The sequence below is a fragment of the Lingula anatina genome, chromosome 1 (genome assembly GCF_051362555.1).
Source record: "Lingula anatina isolate TDL-2025a chromosome 1, LinAna3.0, whole genome shotgun sequence".
Lineage (NCBI taxonomy): Eukaryota > Metazoa > Brachiopoda > Lingulata > Lingulida > Lingulidae > Lingula > Lingula anatina.
Window position 1 is genome coordinate 28,867,033 of NC_141767.1, and position 20,632 is coordinate 28,887,664.

At 35.6% G+C, this 20,632-nt stretch overlaps 2 protein-coding genes across 5 annotated transcripts; one reads left to right on the forward strand and one right to left on the reverse strand.

Moving 5' to 3' along the window:
* Window positions 1–80: 80 nt before the first annotated feature.
* LOC106175930 (elongation factor-like GTPase 1) lies at window positions 81–12,162 on the forward strand. Of its 2 annotated transcripts, none has more exons than XM_087002938.1 (22): window positions 81–231; window positions 661–755; window positions 971–1,038; window positions 3,900–3,984; window positions 4,248–4,381; window positions 4,759–4,896; window positions 5,086–5,142; window positions 5,310–5,357; window positions 5,524–5,633; window positions 5,826–5,949; window positions 6,160–6,239; window positions 6,423–6,559; window positions 6,810–6,932; window positions 7,156–7,255; window positions 7,423–7,532; window positions 7,911–8,101; window positions 8,343–8,493; window positions 8,715–8,846; window positions 9,238–9,385; window positions 9,623–10,593; window positions 10,867–11,051; window positions 11,371–12,162. In XM_087002938.1, exons 2-22 carry the CDS (start codon window positions 665–667, stop codon window positions 11,557–11,559), a joined length of 3,372 nt encoding a protein of 1,123 aa, XP_086859064.1. In that variant the 5' UTR covers window positions 81–231; window positions 661–664; the 3' UTR covers window positions 11,560–12,162. The 2 variants fall into 2 exon arrangements, with proteins under 2 accessions (XP_086859064.1, XP_086859065.1); XM_087002939.1 differs by having other exon boundaries at window positions 89–240.
* Window positions 11,683–16,059, reverse strand: LOC106175931 (uncharacterized). 3 transcript variants are annotated; one of them, XM_013558105.2, is made up of 4 exons: window positions 15,890–16,059; window positions 13,895–15,366; window positions 13,469–13,588; window positions 11,683–13,111 (listed from the first exon to the last, which is right to left on the reverse strand). In XM_013558105.2, exons 2-4 carry the CDS (start codon window positions 15,362–15,364, stop codon window positions 12,686–12,688), a joined length of 2,016 nt encoding a protein of 671 aa, XP_013413559.2. In that variant the 5' UTR covers window positions 15,365–15,366; window positions 15,890–16,059; the 3' UTR covers window positions 11,683–12,685. The 3 variants fall into 3 exon arrangements, with proteins under 3 accessions (XP_013413559.2, XP_086859066.1, XP_086859067.1); XM_087002940.1 differs by having other exon boundaries at window positions 15,829–16,035; XM_087002941.1 differs by lacking the exon at window positions 15,890–16,059 and adding an exon at window positions 15,641–15,793.
* Window positions 16,060–20,632: the final 4,573 nt, after the last annotated feature.

Below are 20,632 nucleotides of genomic sequence, written 5' to 3' on the forward strand. Positions count from 1 at the left end.
ATAAAGTAATTATTTTTATGTCATATTCCATTTTATGAATTGTTTTGGTTTGTTTTGTTCTAAATTCCTTTCCCTTGACTGTAAAATATTCCTTACATTAGATGCAGCCAGGAAGCATGCAGTGATCGAAGCAGACGGAGTATTATTTACACATTTTTATACTACAGTTGGCTATGGTTGTGCCAAATTTATTGGTTTTTACGTATTAATACACCAGAATCATAAATATAGGTAAAACGGGTTGCTATTTAAAAGGTTCTAGCTTTAAACACCAAGTAATATGTTAGTTGCGACCTGCAATATTTGGACCCACGTTGCTCATTATTTACTCATTACTGGACGTTGTGCAATTGTATGTTTAACTTTCTTCGCGTATTTCTCTTCAGATCAAACTAAATACATCGTGTAATTCATTACAGTTACAAAGTGCGATCATTCGTCTACACATGGCATTGTACAGAGTGAACTACGTCGTCCATGCAAAAGTTTACTAGTACCAGCGATTGTAGTTGGCAGTTGTAAACTACATTTGCACTGTAGTTCTTGTAATCTAAGTCGAAATTAACTTTTTTATCATTGTTACTTCTCCTTGCGTAAGCTGGCTTAAAATGTATTTTTAAGTGAACTATGTGTACCACTTCAAAACCTATTTTTTTCCAGTAAAATGAAGAGCAAATCGACACAGAAGCTTGCTGAGCTTCAAAGAAACCCTGCAAATATCAGGAATATTTGCATTCTAGCACATGTAGATCATGGTGAGTTATTATGGCATTTTTTCATTGTATTTTTAAGTTATATTTAAATTAATGGAATTTGATAAACGTCTTAAACTCAACCAGTACTCTTAAACATTACATATTTGATTCAATATTCTTGTATATATTGGGGAGGTATAACAAAATGCAAGATGAGGAAATAATCATCTATCCTTTTTAAAAACATTTTAAAATTGTTACTTTATCTTGTGAAGGCAAAACAACATTAGCAGATGTTTTGGTGGCCAGTAATGGCATCATATCACACAGGATGGCAGGAAAGGTGAGCTCTCACTTTACTTAGTCATATTTAGATTTTTATGTACAGACACAGATGTGTCTGTACATATTGCCATCACCTGCGTCTGTCGTCGCCGATGCCGATGCCGATGCCGATGGCAATGCCGTCGCCGTGCACTTTCACTGTAAACACGATAAGTGGAACACAGTTTTATTTTTTGGTTTTATATTTACAGAGCTGATGAATATTCATAAAACGCAGGTCAAGTTCGAAAATCAGCATGATCGAGCCATTATTGTAGAAGTTATGCTGTTTTATCACTTTTCAGCATATATGCAACCCTGTAAACACATTTTAAGGAAAACCGTTAGGCCTGTTGTCATGAAACTCACAAGAGTAATCAATCTTACTAAAACACAGGTCAAGTTCGAAAATTGGCATAATCGGGCCATTATTTTAGAAGTTATGCTGTTTTTTCACATTTCCTCAGATTCAATTCTTAGGCATGTTAACAGTCTTATTATTTAACTAATAAGATACATTAAAGTGTTTGTTTGACATTTCCTGCATCTTTACAACATTGTTAGTTGATTATGTAAAAATGATGGTAAACTTTTTATCGTGTATTGTGTAATAAAGTGTCAAAAATGGAAATAAACTCATATCATTGCAGTTTGTCAGATTCAATCATTCACTATGTTCAGAATCTCAGAATGGAGGAAATTGGACATTTAACACTATTCTATTGATATTTTTCCCATCTCATCAATTATCTTAGTTGATCATATAAAAATTGCAGTAAACTGTTTATTTTGTTTTATGTTAAAAAAAGTGTTAAAAATGGAAATAACCCATGTCAGAACAGTGCTATCTTGTTTCACATTTCCTCAGATTCAATTCTTAGGCATGTTAACAGTCTCATTATTTAACTAATAAGACATTTAAAAGTGTTCGGTTGACATTTCCTGCATCTTTACAACATTATTAGTTGATTATGTAAAACTGATGGTAAACTTGTTATCGTGTATTGTGTAATAAAGTTTCAAAAACGGAAACAAACTCATATCATTGCAGTTTGTCAGATTCAATCATTCACTATGTTCAGAATCTCAGAATGGAGGAAATTGGACATTTAACACTGTTGTATTGATATTTTTCCCATCTCATCAATTTTTTAAGTTGATTGTATAAAAATGGCAGTAACCTGTTAATTTTGTTTTATGTTTAAAAAATTGTTAAAAATGAAAAAAAAAAAAATTTCAGAACAGTGCTGTCTTGTTTACATTTTGGCATTTTCAAGTCGTGACTTTGAAGTTCCATGGGCCTGAAGACCTTTGCTAGTCACATTTTCTGAATATCCATAATGCTAATATTTTATTATTAATAAATGATGGTCATTATGCTGTTAAACATTATGTAATATTGCATCAAAATTTGAAAAAAATCTATTTTGGGCACTGCTCCCATGATGAGCATTTAAGAAAAACCATGTCACTTACTGTTCTCAAACAGATGTGTCTGTACATATTGCCATCACCTGCGTCTGTCGTCGTCGTCGTCGCCGTCACTGTCACTGGTGCCGTGCACTTTCATTGTAAACACGACAAGTGGAAGTCAATTTTACTTTTTGGCTGTATATTTACAGAGCTGATGAATATTCATAAAATGCAGGACAAGTTCGAAAATCAGCACGATCGAGCCATTATTGTAGAAGTTATGCTGTTTTTTCACTTTTCAGCATATATGCAACACTATAAACACATTTCAAGGAAAACTGATAGGCCTGTTGTCATGAAACTCACAGGAGTAATCGATCTTACTAAAACGCAGATCAAATTCGAAAATCGGCATGATCAGGCCACTATTTTAGTAGTTATGCTGTTTTTTCATTTTTCAGCATATATGCAACACTGTAAACACAATATAAGAAAAACAGATGGGACAATGGTCATGAAAGGCACAGGAGGGGTCAATTTTACTAAAATGCAGGTTGAGTTCGTAAATCAGCATAATCGTGCCATTATTTTAGAAGGTGTGCTGTTTTTTCAAATTTCCTCAGATTCAATTCTTAGGCATGTTAACAGTCTCATTATTAAACTAATAAGATACGTAAAAGTGTTTGTTTGACATTTCCTGCATCTTTACAACATTGTTAGTTGATTATGTAAAAATGATGGTAAACTTTTTATCGTGTATTGTGTAATAAAGTGTCAACAATTGAAATAAACTCATATCATTGCAGTTTGTCAGATTCAATCATCCAGTATGTTCAGAATCTCAGAATGGAGGAAATTGGACATTTAACACTGTTCTATTGATATTTTTCCAATCTCATCAATTTTCTTAGTTGATCATTTAAAAATGGCAGTAAACTGTTATTTTGTTTTATGTTTTAAAAGTGTTAAAAATGGAAATAAACCCATTTCAGAACAGTGCTGTCTTGTTAAAATTTAATGTTGAATTTGCAGTTTAACATTATGTACTTTTGCATCAGAATTGGCAGTAGCCTATTTTGTGCATAGTTATTTCCTGCTTTTTGTCTGTACATTTGACAGCTTTGCTGCCTTGTTTTAGTTTATAAAATGCAGCTGCATGGTAAAAGAATCAAGCTGATATATAAATACTTTCACAACAATGTATATTTTGTACATAAAGTGTGTTTTGCGAATGTGTGTAAATGCTCAATAGGTTTCTTTGCTCTATAGGTTTCCTGTGCACAAATTGTGACAATATATGGTTTATATCTACTATAGACCATGGTGTTTGTCAGAAGCACAATCGAATGAAAGTATTAAGTTGTCTATGTTTGAAAAAAGTACAGATTCTGATAATTTCACTTGTGATAAAATAATTCATATGTGTTGAATAATTTATATGTTTATATGATGCCATGTCGATTTTAGTTACGATACATGGATAGTCGAGAAGATGAGCAAGTTAGAGGAATTACTATGAAGTCCAGTGCAATCAGTTTACATTTTGCTCAAGGTAAGTTGAATATGGAGATGTGGATACTAGAGTTTCGATATAGTATTTTAAGAAGAGTGAATGTTTGGAGAAGCAGGTGGGCCTAAGTTAATGTCTGAATATCAATGCCAAGATACAGAAGATGATTAGCTTATCAGATGATAAGGGAATGACTCTCCTTAGATCACTTTACATCCACGAACAATTCACCTGAAATATCTATATGCCACCATTGCAAACTGACATAAGTTAGAGGAGGGTTTTTAGTCAATTTTGTTTTTAAGGTGAGCAGGAGTACCTGATAAACTTAATAGACTCTCCAGGACATATAGATTTCTCCAGTGAAGTGTCCACAGCTGTGAGGTTATGTGATGGTGCTATCGTGATAGTGGATGTTGTCGAAGGTGTTTGCCCTCAGGTAAAGCCAAGTTTGAATTAACTATGGACGGTAACAGTCTACCTGTCAACACCAAGTGACCATATTACTTAGATGTCTCAGGCTAAATAGTACTCTTTGTTTACTTTGGTGTTTGGGGCCGGTAGTTAGAAAGTTTCAACTGTAAGAAAGACAAGTCTGGAACACTAATGTACATGTGATAATTACTTGCAAGTTGGTAATATTCTAGTGAATAGAAACCCTTTTTCTTGCTTTGTAAGAAATTTCTTTAGCTTTAAGATGATTATTTATCAAAATATTTTAAAAACAATATCATGGAAGAGCTTGCAAGTTTGTTTGGTATTAGTTAAAGGAATTTGTAAAACATGACAATTAAATTCATTTTTTTTAAATTCCAGACACATGCAGTTCTGAGGCAGGCATGGCTGGAAAATCTCAAACCAATCCTTGTCTTAAACAAGATAGATCGCTTGGTTTCTGAGTGGAAATTTACTCCATTGGAGACCTATCTTCACTTGCAGCAGATATTAGAGCAGGTACTAGGTTAAGGATGAGTGGTAAAGGTTTATATTAGCATACTTAACATGATAGTCTTAAATATACATACTTTCCAGTTAATAATGTACTAATATGTTTGGTTTATTTCAAAATGATGCAAGTTTTAACTGTTTACTCTTCACTGATGTGCTCAGTAGAGTAATAATATTTATGTTTTCTGATTTCAGGTGAATGCTATTACTGGAGAACTGTTCACAAGTGGAGTTTTTGAGAAAGAGTCCAGTGTAAGTCCATTTTTTGACAGATAAACCCAAAGGAATGAATGTCAGATTCACTTTTGTTGAATAATTAATAGACTTTGACTTCATTATGGCAAGCCATGTTACTTAAATGAAATGCAGTGTTGTTCTTCTAGACAGTATTCAAGTTTATTTCTTTCAATAAATTTCAGCAAGCAGAAGAAAACCAACAAAAGGAAGTTAAAACAAGTGGGGATCAGGTAAGGTTTGGTTTATAATGGAAATGAAAAAAATTAATAGATTAAGACATTTTTTAAATATGCCATTGTTCTTTGAATTAAGAGATTTTCAATGCAGTTAGTATTTATTTTATGTTGAAAATTGAAATTCTAGTAGTCTATGTTATTCCTTTATTTCCTTAACTAGGTATATGAATGGAGCTCAGCTTTAGATGATACTGATGATGCAGATCTGTACTTCTCTCCAGACCAGGGAAATGTGGTGTTTGCAAGTGCATTAGATGGATGGGCTTTTAGGTAATACCTGCTTTTCCAACCCAGAATATTAATAATAATGACACAAGAGGATAAAATTTGAGTTAATGATTTTGTTACCTTTATTGTCAGATATGAACTTTTTTCCATGTTCTACATTTGAATATTTATGAAGCGTTTTTTTTTTTGTCACGATACTCAGTGTATTATGTTTACTGTGTTTTGTTCTTATAGCATTGGTCACTTTGCTGAGCTGTATTCAGTTAAGCTTGGAATTAATGCTGGTGTTTTGAAGAAGACACTGTGGGGGGATTTTTATCTGGATACAAAACAAAAGAGGATTCGTAAAGGTGCACAGGTGAGTGTGTGTCCATTATATGTCTAATTGGAGTAAAATGGTGTGGTTATGTGTTGTGGACACTTGTACATCTTTGGTTACAATGGATCTAAAATATGTTTATATCTGTCATTCTCCAGGTGATCAGATTATTTTTAAGTTGGATGGGTGAAGAATAGTAGTACATAAAATATATATTCATTTGTGTAGAAAATACATTTATTTTTTCAGGCTAAAGGTAAAAAGCCTTTATTTGTCCAGTTTGTATTGGAAAACCTTTGGTCAGTGTATGAGGCAGTCACCGTAAGAAAGTAAGTATGCTTTTTGTAAAATAGTTAAGCTATGAACAAACAGTGCATTAAGTGTAGAAAAGTCAGAGCTTTGCAATTTTTATGGCTGACTCAAAAGTAATGATAGATGAAATTGTATGGTTAATTAAAACTTTTGTCTCATTTTTCCTCATATAATGTTATTTTTATTTTTCTTTCTTCCAGAGACAAGGAAATGATTGAGAAAATAGTTAAGTCACTGAACTTACAGATTCCCCCTAGGGATTCCAGACACACTGATGCTAGGGTACATCTCCAGGCCATTGTCAGTCAGTGGTTGCCACTTTCAAAGGCTGTTTTAGGTGAATATGTTATAATGGCAGTTGATTTGTAATACACAGGGGGGACTCTATGCGAGGTGCTCTCTGTTAGTTAAGAATTGCTTTTTGAAGCCCTGCAGAAATGTCAGGGTATTCTATCTGTGATCACAGCACTCTGGGGTTGTGTGGATGGTCATCTTTTTATTGTTATACCCATATTGTGATTATTTTTTACAAAATATAGATCACAGCATGTATTAGAAGGATAAAATACGAATTTCAATCTTTTCAGATGTTGTCTGCAGTCATCTTCCTTCCCCGAAAGATTTTCTGCCAGAGAGGGTGGAGAAACTGATGTGTGGGGGTGCCAGAAGGTTTGATTCTCTACCTCTACAGACACAGCAACTTAAAGAAGGTATTTTTATGCAGTTTTCACTGTAGTTGAAAAGTATTTTTAGCTAAAGTAAAATGAAATTGGGAAAGCAGTTGGGCAAAGGGGCTTATATTTATGGAATGGATACTGTCAGTTGAACATATAAGATCATGTTAAAAGCTTTGCAGCACCTGTTCATCTAAAGGCTAATATTTATGATATCAGACAATTATTTATCCCATGTGCACTTTCTTTTATCATATAGATTTCTTGTCATGCAGTCCTGGGGAAGATAAACCAGTGATTGTTTTCATTTCAAAAATGTTTCCCTTTGACAGACAGTGTCTACCTCAAAATAAACAAAGGTAAGTAGAATAAAGGAAACTTGCTGTACCTTATTTGTAATGTCTGCGTTATTGGCGACCTCACTAAAATCCTCAATAGCATTTCTTTTGTTGTTGTTTTTGTTATAGGAATTCAAAATACTGTGTATTCTCTGTTTTATTTTTGTTTGTCTGGTGTATTTCTTCAGACCTCTCACTGAAGCTGATCTTGCACAGAGACGGCTGGTAGCAAGACAGAGGCACGCAGAGAGACTAGCAGCACAGTCAGATGGAACTCAAGAAGCAGCTGTCAGTTCTGGTGAGAATAAGCTGCTGTTATTTTGGATGTATCATTTTTAAGGTTGCTAAGATTGTTTTAGTGTAAGACGCCTGGTTCAAAATCACAAATTCAAACTGGCTTGATTTGGAATGAGCTCATCCTGACCATAAACTATAATATAATACAATTTACACCAGATAGCTTTTTCCATTAATGTTCAGAAATAGGGAACAATACTGTGTTTATAGTAGCCTTAGCAAAATATCCTGTTCATTTAGAATGATAGCCACATAGTAATTCTTATGCTAGAATTAGGAAAAGGTATCCTTGAGAGTTTACCCATTACTGAATTTCTGAATCAACTGATACCTGTATTGAGTAATCAGAATTTGTATGGTGTTTTAAATATTATTTTAGAAGTGGCAGTTCAACAAGAGAAGCAGGAAAGTGAACCATTTGAAAAAGAGGCAGGTGAAAATGAAATTGAGGAGGAGAAATCTGACCAAGTGTTCCTGGCATTTGCCAGAGTGTATAGTGGTACAGTTAAAAAGGGGCAGAAACTATATGTCCTAGGACCCAAACATGACCCCAGCAGAGTACTGGAAGAGGTAAGGAATTCCACTGTAATGTGTATTTTCAAATTAATTTAGACTCATACTGTTCAAGGGCTTTATTGAGAAATGATTTTTAAAAGAGCAGATCTATTAAAAAAAATTATTATAATCATGAATAGGTAATTTTGCTACATGTTATAGGGCTTTAAGAAGCCCAAAATTTAGTGAATAATAAAAATTAAAACAATAATTTATCAATAAAAGTTCAAGACCCAGTGTATGCCATTATTTAAAGATTGGAGAGGGCACTTCAATAGATGATAGCCTGACGGTCAGTGAGTTGACCAGTGGTCATCACATCACCTCAGTTACTGTAAATGACCTGTACATGTTTATGGGGAGAGAGCTGGAAGATTTAGATGAAGTGCCAGCAGGCAATGTTCTAGGTAAGGAGGCAGAAAAATTGCTTTTATGTAGCTTAGTGGAAGTTTATTTAGTATCAAATATGTTGCAACTGATTGTATTTTTATTCCAAAATACTGTATATGCTCTTTCCTTTCTGTTTTGGTTGCATATTTTCAGCATTGCAAAACTGTGAATTAGGTTATTCTATCCACGATAATTCAATATTAATATAAAGCTAAAAGAACATATGCAATAATTTCAGGCATTGGAGGTTTGGAGGAGCACGTTTTGAAGTCTGGCACTCTGTCTAGCACTGTGGCCTGCCCTGCCTTTACAGCTATGTATTTTGAAGCTGCACCCATTGTTAAAGTTGCTTTAGAGCCAGTGCACCCAGGTATTTATATCTTATAAAAGTAATAATCCTATTATTCTCATTCCACATGCAGCTGTGTAAATATTTTTGAATTCATAGAAGTAATAGCATAGCATCTGTATTAGTTTTACAACATTTCAGCTAGAGAACAAATGTATGAGAGGGAGACTTTGGTTTGAACAATGAAAAATTGAAAACTGCTTCGATGACACACTGACTGGTTGGTTGATGACCTATGCTTTGATAGACCCAGCCAGCAGTGATTGAACATGATGCTAGGAAAGCTTTTCCATGCCAGACTTGGCAAGTGGCAAAACAACTGTGTTGCATCCTGCTTCTCATTATAATATCATTATTGATAGGATATTGATATGATAAAGACAATCTATCTATTCAACATATCTTTTTTTAGCTGATATGCCAAAATTGGTGCATGGCATGAAGTTGCTGAACCAGGCAGACCCTTGTGTTGAGATCTTGATTCAGGAGACTGGAGAACATGTCATCATGGCAGCTGGGGAGGTCCATCTCCAGAGATGTGTGGATGACATCAGAGAAAGGTGAGACTGTCCAAATTAATACTGTTTAGTTTGAGTAGATTGAGTAGATCTGTAATTTCATCATAAAAGGAAAAGATGCTGTTGGTTTGAAAATTGATTACGTTAAATATAGATTTTGTACTATTTCTGACTAGTCTAGAGAAAAAAATAAGTTAAATCTATAAATAATAAAAAATTGACCTTTTCATTGTATTTAAATAATTATTTTCATTTCTCCATATGTTCAATTTTCACCAGGTATTCCAAAATTGAGCTGAATGTGTCTGCTCCCATAGTCCCATTCAGAGAAACCATAGTACCCCCTCCAACAGTGGACCGTGTGAACGAGGCAATAACTAATGAGAAGCAATCCATGGCAATACAGGAGAATTCTGATGAGGAAGACATAGAGCTAATTGAACCAGGACTGGTGGAAACATTGACACCAAACAGAATGTGCACAATCAGACTACGGGCCATTCCTCTGCCTGATGGGGCAGCAAAAATTATAGACGATCATGCTGAGTTAATCAAAACTTTAGAAAAATACTCCATGGCAAGGCTGGTAGAAAAAGAAGACACCCAGGCTGCAGAAAGACTGAAACTTGAAACAAAAGATGCTATTAGAGAACTCAAAGCAAAATTGTCAGCAGTTTTCCAGGAAGCTGGTAAAAAGTGGAATGGTGTAGTAAACAGAATAGTTTCATTTGGACCAAAGAGAATGGGTCCCAATGTACTGGTAAACAATATCCCTGAATATGACAGACCCTCCATATGGAGTTGTTTAGAGAGCATAGAAGATCAGGTGGCTAAAGTAGGGAAAATTAGAGAATATGACAGTAACATTGTCAGTGGTTTTCAGCTGGCTACTCTTCAGGGACCAATGTGTGAGGAACCAATGATGGGAGTGTGTTTTTCTGTAGAGAAGTGGGAGATGCATAGTGAGCCACAGCCACTACCGAGTACACTTACAGAAGAAGACGAAGAAAGTATTGAACTTCAACCAAATCAGCCTAAGAATAATTCAACAGCTAAGCCTAAGCCAGATGCAAGTTTGGAATCAGGCACTGAGAAAAGTGTGCAGTTCAAGAGAGATGTGTATGGTCCAGTCTCTGGTCAGATTATGTCCACTGTGAAAGATGGCTTAAGGAAGGCTTTCCAAAGTCAGCCACAGAGGTTGATGGTGGCCATGTATACCTGTGTGATCAGAGCCACAGCGGAAGTCTTAGGTAAGAGGAAACCTGCCGTGCAATGGAATAATGGCTTTAAAAATAATAAGGTAGAGAATTGGTGGAAGTGCAGAATGAAAAATTTTATCAACTGGTTGTTATTTCATGCTACAGGATTATGCATTTGTTAGAATTATTTTTGCAAATGACTGTGAAGTGGAAAGAACTGCATTATGGAGGAAAAATGGATACAATTAGCATGTCTTACTATTTAACTAATTCACAAAAGCAACATTTACTTTTGATTTAAATTGGGTATTTTTTTCATATTAGGTAAGGTGTATGCAGTTCTAGGCAGACGTCACGGACGTGTAACATTTGAGGACATGATGGAAGGATCACAGATATTTAGTATAACAGCCGTGCTGCCTGTGGTGGAAAGTTTTGGTTTTGCAGAGGAGATCAGGAAAAGGACCAGTGGTTTGGCCAGTCCTCAGCTGCAGTTCAGCCACTGGGAGGTATGTATCATAGCTGGTAACGTGCCAAGAACAAACAAATCTTTGTTATTTTTAGGGGGATCACACCCAGCAGAAGAGTTATTCTGCTGTAGCCGTACCATTTATATGAGAAAGTATGACCAAAATATCTATGTAATTATTTTTTACTTAATTTAATATCATAAAAGTAGCAGCATTTTATCTATTTTAGATATGTTGCTCCATTTGTTCTTGCTTTGTCCACTTATTAAAATTCTTGTAAAAAATCCTTGTCTATAAACATATTTTATGCACTTTTTTGGCCAAGAGGTCTGTTATTCAGATATATCTTGTTCTCCAGGTTGTAGATCTAGATCCATACTGGGTGCCTACCACAGAGGAAGAATACATGCACTTTGGAGAAAAGGCAGATTCTGAGAACAGAGCAAGAATTTACATGGACAACGTTCGGAGGAGAAAAGGTCTGAAAGTTGACGAGCGAATTGTGGAGTTTGCAGAGAAGCAGAGGACATTAAGCAAGAAAAAATAAGCTGAAACACCCAACACACATGCGTGTCCTATGTACCTCATCATGACTCCACCATTGGACAGTGAAATTGAGATTGTGCATGATAGCTGACATTTTAAAAACAGGCATTGTTAACAAGTCCAGTGGTTTTTTAACAGTATACACTTTATTGGTTTACATAGACATTAAAGACACTAACAGTCAATTACAATTTTAATCAGGTTGTTGGACCTTTAGAATAATTGTACAAATAGATCTTGAATGTGAGATTCTGCTATTGTTTATAGTTACTTTACAACATTTGTCTACTATTTTACATAGCAATGTTATAAGATATATATTATTTATGTAGAAAATTGTTCAATATGTGAACATGAAAGGGTTACGCTTTCATGTTTTGTACAATCTGTCTTGTCAAGATGTGACATAACATGATAATTATAGAGCTTAAATTCTACATTTTGCAGCAACTGATAGAGAAACCATAATTTCACATCCATTTTTGCTCTATACAATTAAATTGATTGTAACAACAAAATATACAAATATATAAATTGGGAAACTACTTTTTTGAATTTTGATCTTTGTACCAGTGATGCATATAAACAACAGAACCACAAATGATATCTTGTTACTGTTGCTTCTTTATACTTGTAATAAAAACATTCATACAGCACCCATTTTAGACTACATCAACTATGCTAACAAAAATGTGTATAAAATAAAAAAAATCCTAAAAATTACACTTTAAATTGTCATATCCCTACAAATTCTGTACTTACACAAATAAGTCACTAAAGTGATAGCTGCATGATTCTTTAAAACAAATGTCTATTTTTAACTAAGTAAAAACAAGTTATTGAAACAGTACTATACGTACCATTTTATGTTACAATTACAATACATTAAAGTGGTTTTGATCATCAAAATTAATGACAGTGTGATACCCGTTAAAGCAATTATTTTGGGACTGGTAACAAAAACACTCATTTCAATGCAGTTTATGGCCTGTTTTATCCAAAGAACATACTGCTCTGATGTGACTACAGGTGTGTAGCTCTAGGCATATGTTTTATGACTTCAAAAACTGTTGCTTCAAGTCACATGTGATCAGCTGTATAGCTCCTGGCTGCCCCATGATTCAGTATCAGGAAGTGGGATTCCTTCCAGTTAGGTATTGCATTAAACCCATCTCCTCCAGCTGTTTGGCAACTATATCTTCCCATCCTTTATTGGCAGCTGGGTTGATGGGACTGGGGTGCATGATGCTCTCCACTCGGATCCCCTCAATGCCGTGGTCCTGTAAGGCAGTCTGTGCACTCTGCTGAGCATAGCGCCCAATGCCAATTATAATTTTGGCATCCAAGAGCCTTACCACTCTACAAAATGCTGTGGCGCATGCCTGGCTGACAGACTTCCTCACAGCCACTTTCAATTGCGGAGGCGTGATATTTTTGCCAGTCTTGGACATATAGGCAAGTGGACAGAGATTGTGTATGTAGCAGTTTTGAAAGAAGACTTCTGGTTCCTTGCACACTTTTGCTAGAAATCCCCAAAACCTTGCACCACTGACCTGAAAGATTATAAGTTACATTATGAAAAATGATTTTTCAAGGGGCATTGGTAATAAGAGTTGCTTAAAACATAGTTAAATAGAAGGTCAATCAGATAAAATAAACATCTTTGCCTGAAATTTTAATAATAAACCTAGCATTTTGCAATATGTTCTGAAATAACAGTAATACACCATACATTCAAAACTGAAGATGCCTTCATGTAGAAACTAATGTAGCTCAGCTTCAATTATATAAATGAATTTGACAGATTTTGCCCAGATCAATCCCTCAAAGTTCTCTTATAGATCAATTTTCTATGGTTAATCTTTGTAGAAGCATATACTTAACCAGTATGCAAATCTCAATTTACTAACCTCACTCCTGGTACATTCCATTCCCTTAATGAGACGCTGTGGATGCTCCACCTGTGGCTTGTACACTGTGCCAGAGATTTTCAGCCAGTTTTTAACCATGCTAACTTCACCAAACGGAATCTGGGATATATAAGATGTAATTTTAGCATAAATTTGGTGTTTGTCATTACAATTTACTTCATGTTTAATGTCTGTGCAATCCTATCTCACCTGAAGACCCAGATGTATTTAACAAAACTGCACTTTGTTCCATTTTGGAGAAGAAAAAAAACATATGATGCAGAGGACAAATTATAACTGATACTACTTGATGAATTGTTTTTTTTTTTCAAATCAAGTTAAAAAATCTGCACTCATAAATAAAATACATAATAACTGTCTCTATCATGCAAAATGGAGAAACTATGTACCCATTTCTAAACTTACCCCATTTTGAACCATCCCAAATGGCCCTGGGTTCATCCCTAGAAACAAGACTGGCCTCGTGGAGGTACAGTACTTCTGGACAAAGTTTGAATGTGGTTCATACGCATACTCTAGTGGGTTGTAGATATGAGTCACTGGTTCCCCCACTGGAATCTGACACAAAGTTCTGCACAAATCCAACTCAATCTTGAGAAACTCCTCAGCTATGTTGATGGTAGCATGATTGTAATAGGGAATCTTTCTGCTGTTCATCTCAATGGATAAATTTGTGTCTGGGATGCATTTAGGCATGGGGCCATCTGCTGCCCAGAGAGGGTTTTGGGTGGAGAATTCTTGTTTCACACCCCCAAGAAATCTTTCGGATGTGTTATTTGCAGGCATCTGTGAACAGTTCTGTAGTGAGACATTGGAGTTCTGTCCACAGTTATACTGTGGTTCAGTGCCTCTTATTTCAGGCTGAGACCCATAATTATTAGATTGCAATAAATTCATGAATGGTTCATTTTTAAAACTGATGTTGTTCTCTTGTGGATTATTGCTTTGGTAGACTTGGCTATACTGTCCTGCTGATACCATGCTGTTGGGCATAGAGTTATGTGCATTGAGATTACCACTAAATAATACATTGCCCTGCTGTTGACTGTTTATCTTTGGTTGTGCACCCCAGGACCCAGGAAAACTGTCCACTTGATAAGTTGCTGGGACAGGAGAATTTGCCATTAGGTTTCTCTGCTCTAACTCCTGCTGTGCATTTCCATAGTAACTCATGCTTGGTGTCATTCTGGAAACCCCTTGATAATACCCATTTGGCTGACTAGGTTGCTCTTGTTTTATTTGTGTATAGCCAGGTGCATTAGTAGGCAAATACATAGAAGAATATGACATTGCACTGTTCTGTTGAGACTCCTGCATTCCAGCATTATAAATAAGCGCATTCTCTCTTCTACCATCAGGTGACATTTGGTGCATTGTAGAAACAGAGGATCTAAACTCCATATTGGCAGAAGAAATATGACCACTTGGTGCCCATGAACTATTCTGTTGTGGCACGACTTGGTTTTGGACCTGGTTATAATTGTATTGTCCTGCACCTTCAGTTGGGTTATAATGCTGTTGATACTGGAAGTGCTGATCTTCTCTACTGAGAGACTGTGGAGGGTGTACAGGTCCATTATTGGAATACATCTGTTGGGAAGAATAGGGCACTGGGGGACTAGGACTGTATCCATAATGATATGCATTTACTGGTGCTCCATTTGTATTGCATTGGTTCTCTTGCTTAGGAGCAGGATATCCGGCCATCATACCATTTTGCACCATAGGTAAAGAATTTTGTCCCACATTGTACATTGTACCAGTGCCATCTGGTGGTGGATCCCCCATATTTGTCCATTTGCAATACTTGTCTCCACTAAATGCACCATCAACAATTTCTTCTTTGTACTTCCTTTTCATGTGTAATTCTTCCATAGCTGTAAATGGTTAAGAACATGATTAGATGTATATTAAAATGGGTACAAGTTTCCTTTTTTTAAAACTTTTGTTTACAATGTGAAACAATACAGGTGCATACACTTACAGTACGTTTCACAGACAATATACAGAAAATTAACTAACTGATTTTAATAATTTAATATTAGAGGTGATCTTAAATCAGGGAAGGAAAAGAACATATTCAGTGATATCTACATGTCAATCCAACTACTTGCTTATTTAGAGTTAATTGGAATGATGAATTCTATTAACCTTGTTGTGAATTGAGTGAATCTATAATAGTGGATCAAATATAATCATTTAGTTTTTTAACTTTTCAACTGTCGTATTCTAGCAGCAAACATGTATAAAGACGTTTTATGCCCAAATTATATCCTAAATTTATGGCTGCGGCGAGGATCCCGAGGCCGGACAGCAAATGACAAAGCTAGCCAGCTTACCTAGGCAAGGCCAGTTGAAAAATGTCTTCCATTGCTTCATGTCAAGGAAAAGATTACTTACTTTTTTAGATCCCAGTCGTGTTGAATATTCAGATCCACATTCCAATATTTACAGTGGTTTCTCAACTTTGTAAATACTCAAAATTTACTAATTTGCGGGACTCTTCAAACAATTCGCAGACCGGAAGTGTGCAATTGGACATGAAATGATGACGTCAGCAATTTCTGCGTAAATAGACGCACGTGTTTTTCAAAGAGTGACATCAAGAAAGAGAGAGTGTGTGTGTACTGTAAGAGAGAAAAAGGGAGGGAAAGGGGTATATAAGTAGTGTAAAACAAAGTGAAACTGTAATTCAGCGGACAAGGTGGATACTTGTACAAGTGTTTGAACCCCCTTGACCAGACTTTGAACATGCGTAGTACCGTAGAGAGGTGATCTCGAGTTTCCAGTGCACTGTGAAACTCAGGTGTTGTGAATGTTTGTGAGCGTATGTTTAAAAACTTGATTTATTGTCACGTCAGCTATGCGTGTCCTCAGACCTTAACCTCGGTACGACTGCATGTGCACTATGTACAGACGCCAGAAATAGAGGTGCGTACGTCGTACGTGGGCATTATCTTATTTCCGGATTAGCGCTGACATCGCTAAAGATAGGATTTTCTTATCGTTTACACTGGCAGACTAAAATATGTGCCCTTCCTGTCCAACATTAAACACTGGCGCACATAGTATTCTGTCACATAAAATTGCGTTTTCTAGTATTATGAGAATTCGGAATAACAAATACCATTAAAATCGGTTGGTCAATGTGGAAATAAAACAACGTCCGTCGATCTTTCTGCAATCAGGACATGGAAAAAATCATTGGCAAACGGAGGAGGGTTCAAAAAGGGCCATGTATCCCCTAGCTTTGAAGGTACCTCTGCTCCTTGAAATATGGATGACAAGGGAAAAGAGAAAAAGTAAACAATTTTTCATTCATATGCATTACACGTATTGCAGTAAAATTGGCCTATACTATTGTATATTTGAACGAAGCAAGATAAAAATACCAGTCTTCATACCCTGTAGGTGGCGATTTTTATGGACAAGTTTTGTGGTTGATCATATGTCATTGCCAAATAAAGACAACGAGGGGGAAGGAAACAGCAGACAGGAACCCCTACTTACAAAGGCTTATTATAGAAAATTTTCGGCTTTTATTGTTTTTAATTTTTATTTTACTATTTTCAAGCAAGTACTCTAGCAACCCAAGCAATATCCTTAGGCCGATCGACAGAACTTTGTATTAAACGTTGTACCATATCTGAACCTTTATGACTCCTTCCGTCATTCAAATAACTTTAAAAATTCGAAATCGGTGGAAGAATCATAAAGACGATAGTAGTTCTTCCTAAACGAAACCTTAAAATGGTCTTGAAAACTTTGTTTGGATACAGTGTTCTGGCTGAGGAAGTAAGGTGACGCTGTGAATGTACTTAAAGAGTATCCAAAACGTGATGAAATCTGTTTTTGTGAGTATTTATCGTCGGGCTTTTTTCCCTTTTAAATGTCAAAAAACCTACACCAACTCTACTTCTATTCGCCCAAGAAAACAGTAAAAAAGTTGAAACTACCCCTGCACTCGCCTTCATGCGAATTTAAAATGTTTTTAGAAACAACTGCTTCCCCCAGCCACACACGTGGCACATCGCCCAGACTTAACACACACGCGTCTAGACCATGGTATCATTGCACAATGGTGTAAACTAAAGAATTACGGCTTCGTAATTGAACAAAAGTAGAAAATTGAGTCGAAATAACTCGGTATAATTTCGAACGTTCGTCGGAATTGAATTCGTGTACAGGTTAAATGAAAATGTGTGCACTGCAGATTGAGTTCAATTCACTCGCGGAGAAGTGAACTTGTTAGGATCCATTAGAACCTAGACGGTCCCGTTAATTTGACAAAATGCATTTTAAGGAGAAAAAACAATATTAGCCACCAGCCAAACATTACGAATTGGCAAACGTGCTTGGGCCTCGGGCAATTAACTTTTTTAAATGGAAACAATTTGCTTTCATCTGGTTGTGGTGTCAAGTCATTGTTCCTTCCTGCCGTGCGTGAAAAAAATAACACTCATTTTTCAAACTCGATACCCAGAAGAGAAAATGTACTGGGAATCTACATTAAACGATAACTCTTGACCTCAGACAGATGCGATAAATTACAAACGTTTCCCGAAATCCTGGCTGTGTAATTTTCACCAGATCTAGAAAATAATAAGAAAACTGCAAGCTAAATTTTTTCGTCTGCTGCTAGAATGCCTATAGCCACGTGAAATTAAGTTGCTGTTACGTAGCTATCGCGAGGTCCTCGATTTTGTCCTTGGCGCGTAACCTTTATTAACAATTTTTGTGCATATCTCACACTGAGAACAAAATTATTATGCATTTTATCTTTCATCTTTCTTTCCGATAAACGAGATGCACTTCATAGCAAAATGGATTTTATCAGAAGTCTGAAGACATGTTTTCGTATGCGAGACAAAAAGCGTCGAACACTGACACAGGAAAACGCCCGTATGTCCAGATGGGCATATTCTGCTCTTGTTCAACATGTCCACCGTTGGACTGACTTATTTTATTCACATCAACATGAAAACACTTTTTACTTGCACATTCCAAGGAAGTTCAAGACCTTTTCATAAAAAGTAACTTGTAAAAATTATCGTAACTTGCATAGAAAAATAAATAAATAAATGAAAAATAAAACAAATAAATAAAACAACTTATTCCCAATCCACCATCAGAGAAGACGACCGGGAATCATAATTTTGATGAAAATATTCAAAAACGTTTACAGAATTAAAAGCGCATTCTTCTTTGCAGTAAACATCCAGACAGGACTGTTACGTAGCCAGGTAAGAAAGGGGTTTTCACCTGCAGATACCTTCCGTTCAAGGATATAACGATCAAGATGAAAACAAGGGCAAGAGTCAGCAAAAAAACACCTGGTGCACATTACGTGAACGTAAATCTGAGATTGTCAAGACATACCCCTTGAATTCGATCTGCACTTTACCATCGAATTCTAAAAATGTGATTTTATCCAGGAAACGTGTACTAGTGGTAATGTCCACACAGGCTGGTGACGTCAAAAGAGAGTTTGTCGATGAGTTTTGAATGTGAACAGTAACAATGAAGCAAATAAATAATACAGGGAAAGCAGTCTTGAAAATATGCCAGGTGCAATATATCAAACAAATATCATGTTGAATTATCCAGTAATAAGAGATAAAAATAGCTATAATAATTAAAAACATTTTTATTCAAATATACAATCTGCTGCTTACTGCCAATACATAAATACACAAGGAGTACTTGGTCAACCCCCTCCCTTCATCTCGACCCTAATAGCCTTGTGTACTAAAACAGATTTTCACCAAGAAATAAATCACAATAATCACTTGCATAACCCTCCATCAATGTCACAAAGAGTCTGTAACTGGGAACCCTGTATTGCTGCGCTGCATGTTCTGTAGTGCTCCTGGAAAGTAACACACAACTCGCCATGTTGTGTAGCTTCCCCTGTCCCTTAAAAGGAGATTCAGACAAGAATGCCTGATTAATCATAAACACTGCCATTTTTTAACATTGTCAGTGGCTCACCTTCTTAAATAGATGTGCAGTTTACATGTCTTCAAGCAGCAGTGTTGCAACTATAGTAGATTAAATACATTATAACTTACTGACTAGAAAAGTAAATCACAAAATGGCTTAAAATGTCCATAAAGTTGCATACCTTTTAATGATATGTATTACACAAAATGACCTCATGTTGAATTTGAGCATTAAACATTAGACACATCTGCATGGTCTTACTTCCCCCATCTCTTATATAAATTGCATGGTACCAGTTTTAATCAAAAGCAGTGAAAAGCTTTTCTAAAAACACTACATATTACACTGCAAATATTATCTATGTACTTGCAGTTTGAGTTATGTGTTTTACGATAAGATAAGCTATCTAGATACAATATGAATCTTGAATGTACGTCAAGATATTAATAGCTGATATATTTTTAAATTAAAGAAAATCAATTATCATTTCTACTTTGCACTCTCAGATGGTCAAGGATAAATGTTGACAGAGCACCATGACGCATAAATTATAAGATAAAAATCTACATAAATCATTTTCCAGCATACTCAACATACATAAGCTGAAAATGCCATTGGTTGCCGGTTCTTTACTGTGCTGAACCCTCTGAAATAATGTACTTCATGCAAAAAAAAGAGGCATCAATTAAATAAAAAGTACCAGCATTTAACTTGCTTCCATAATGCAAAATATTTCTGTCTGGCAATATGACAACAAATGAGGGCACTCTACGAAGTGGAAATGCTTTAGAGGAATGGCAGGGGCAGTGTGCACACCCTCCTTAATTTTAATGACATACACAATGTGCCAACAAAACCATTATATTCAAAGTCAACACAGTACTACTGAGATACTCTCACTTTATATCATTAGAATAATCCAGATGCAAGTAACCCCACAGAGTTAGTTTTAAAATCATATCAGTAACTGCCCTCTATTCCAGCAAAAGAATACTGTTATTAATACATAAATAAAACAAATTATTCAAAAGTTATGAAAAGTAAACTGGTGTGTGAGTGTGACTAAAAATGCACCAGTTTCAGAGATTAATGGAAACTTGAAATATGAAACCTGAAGTATAAAATACTGAAGTAAGATGCTTTAGATTTGTAAGTTATTACCTTTATGCCAGCTAAACTACATGTAAGTTATTGCAAAGG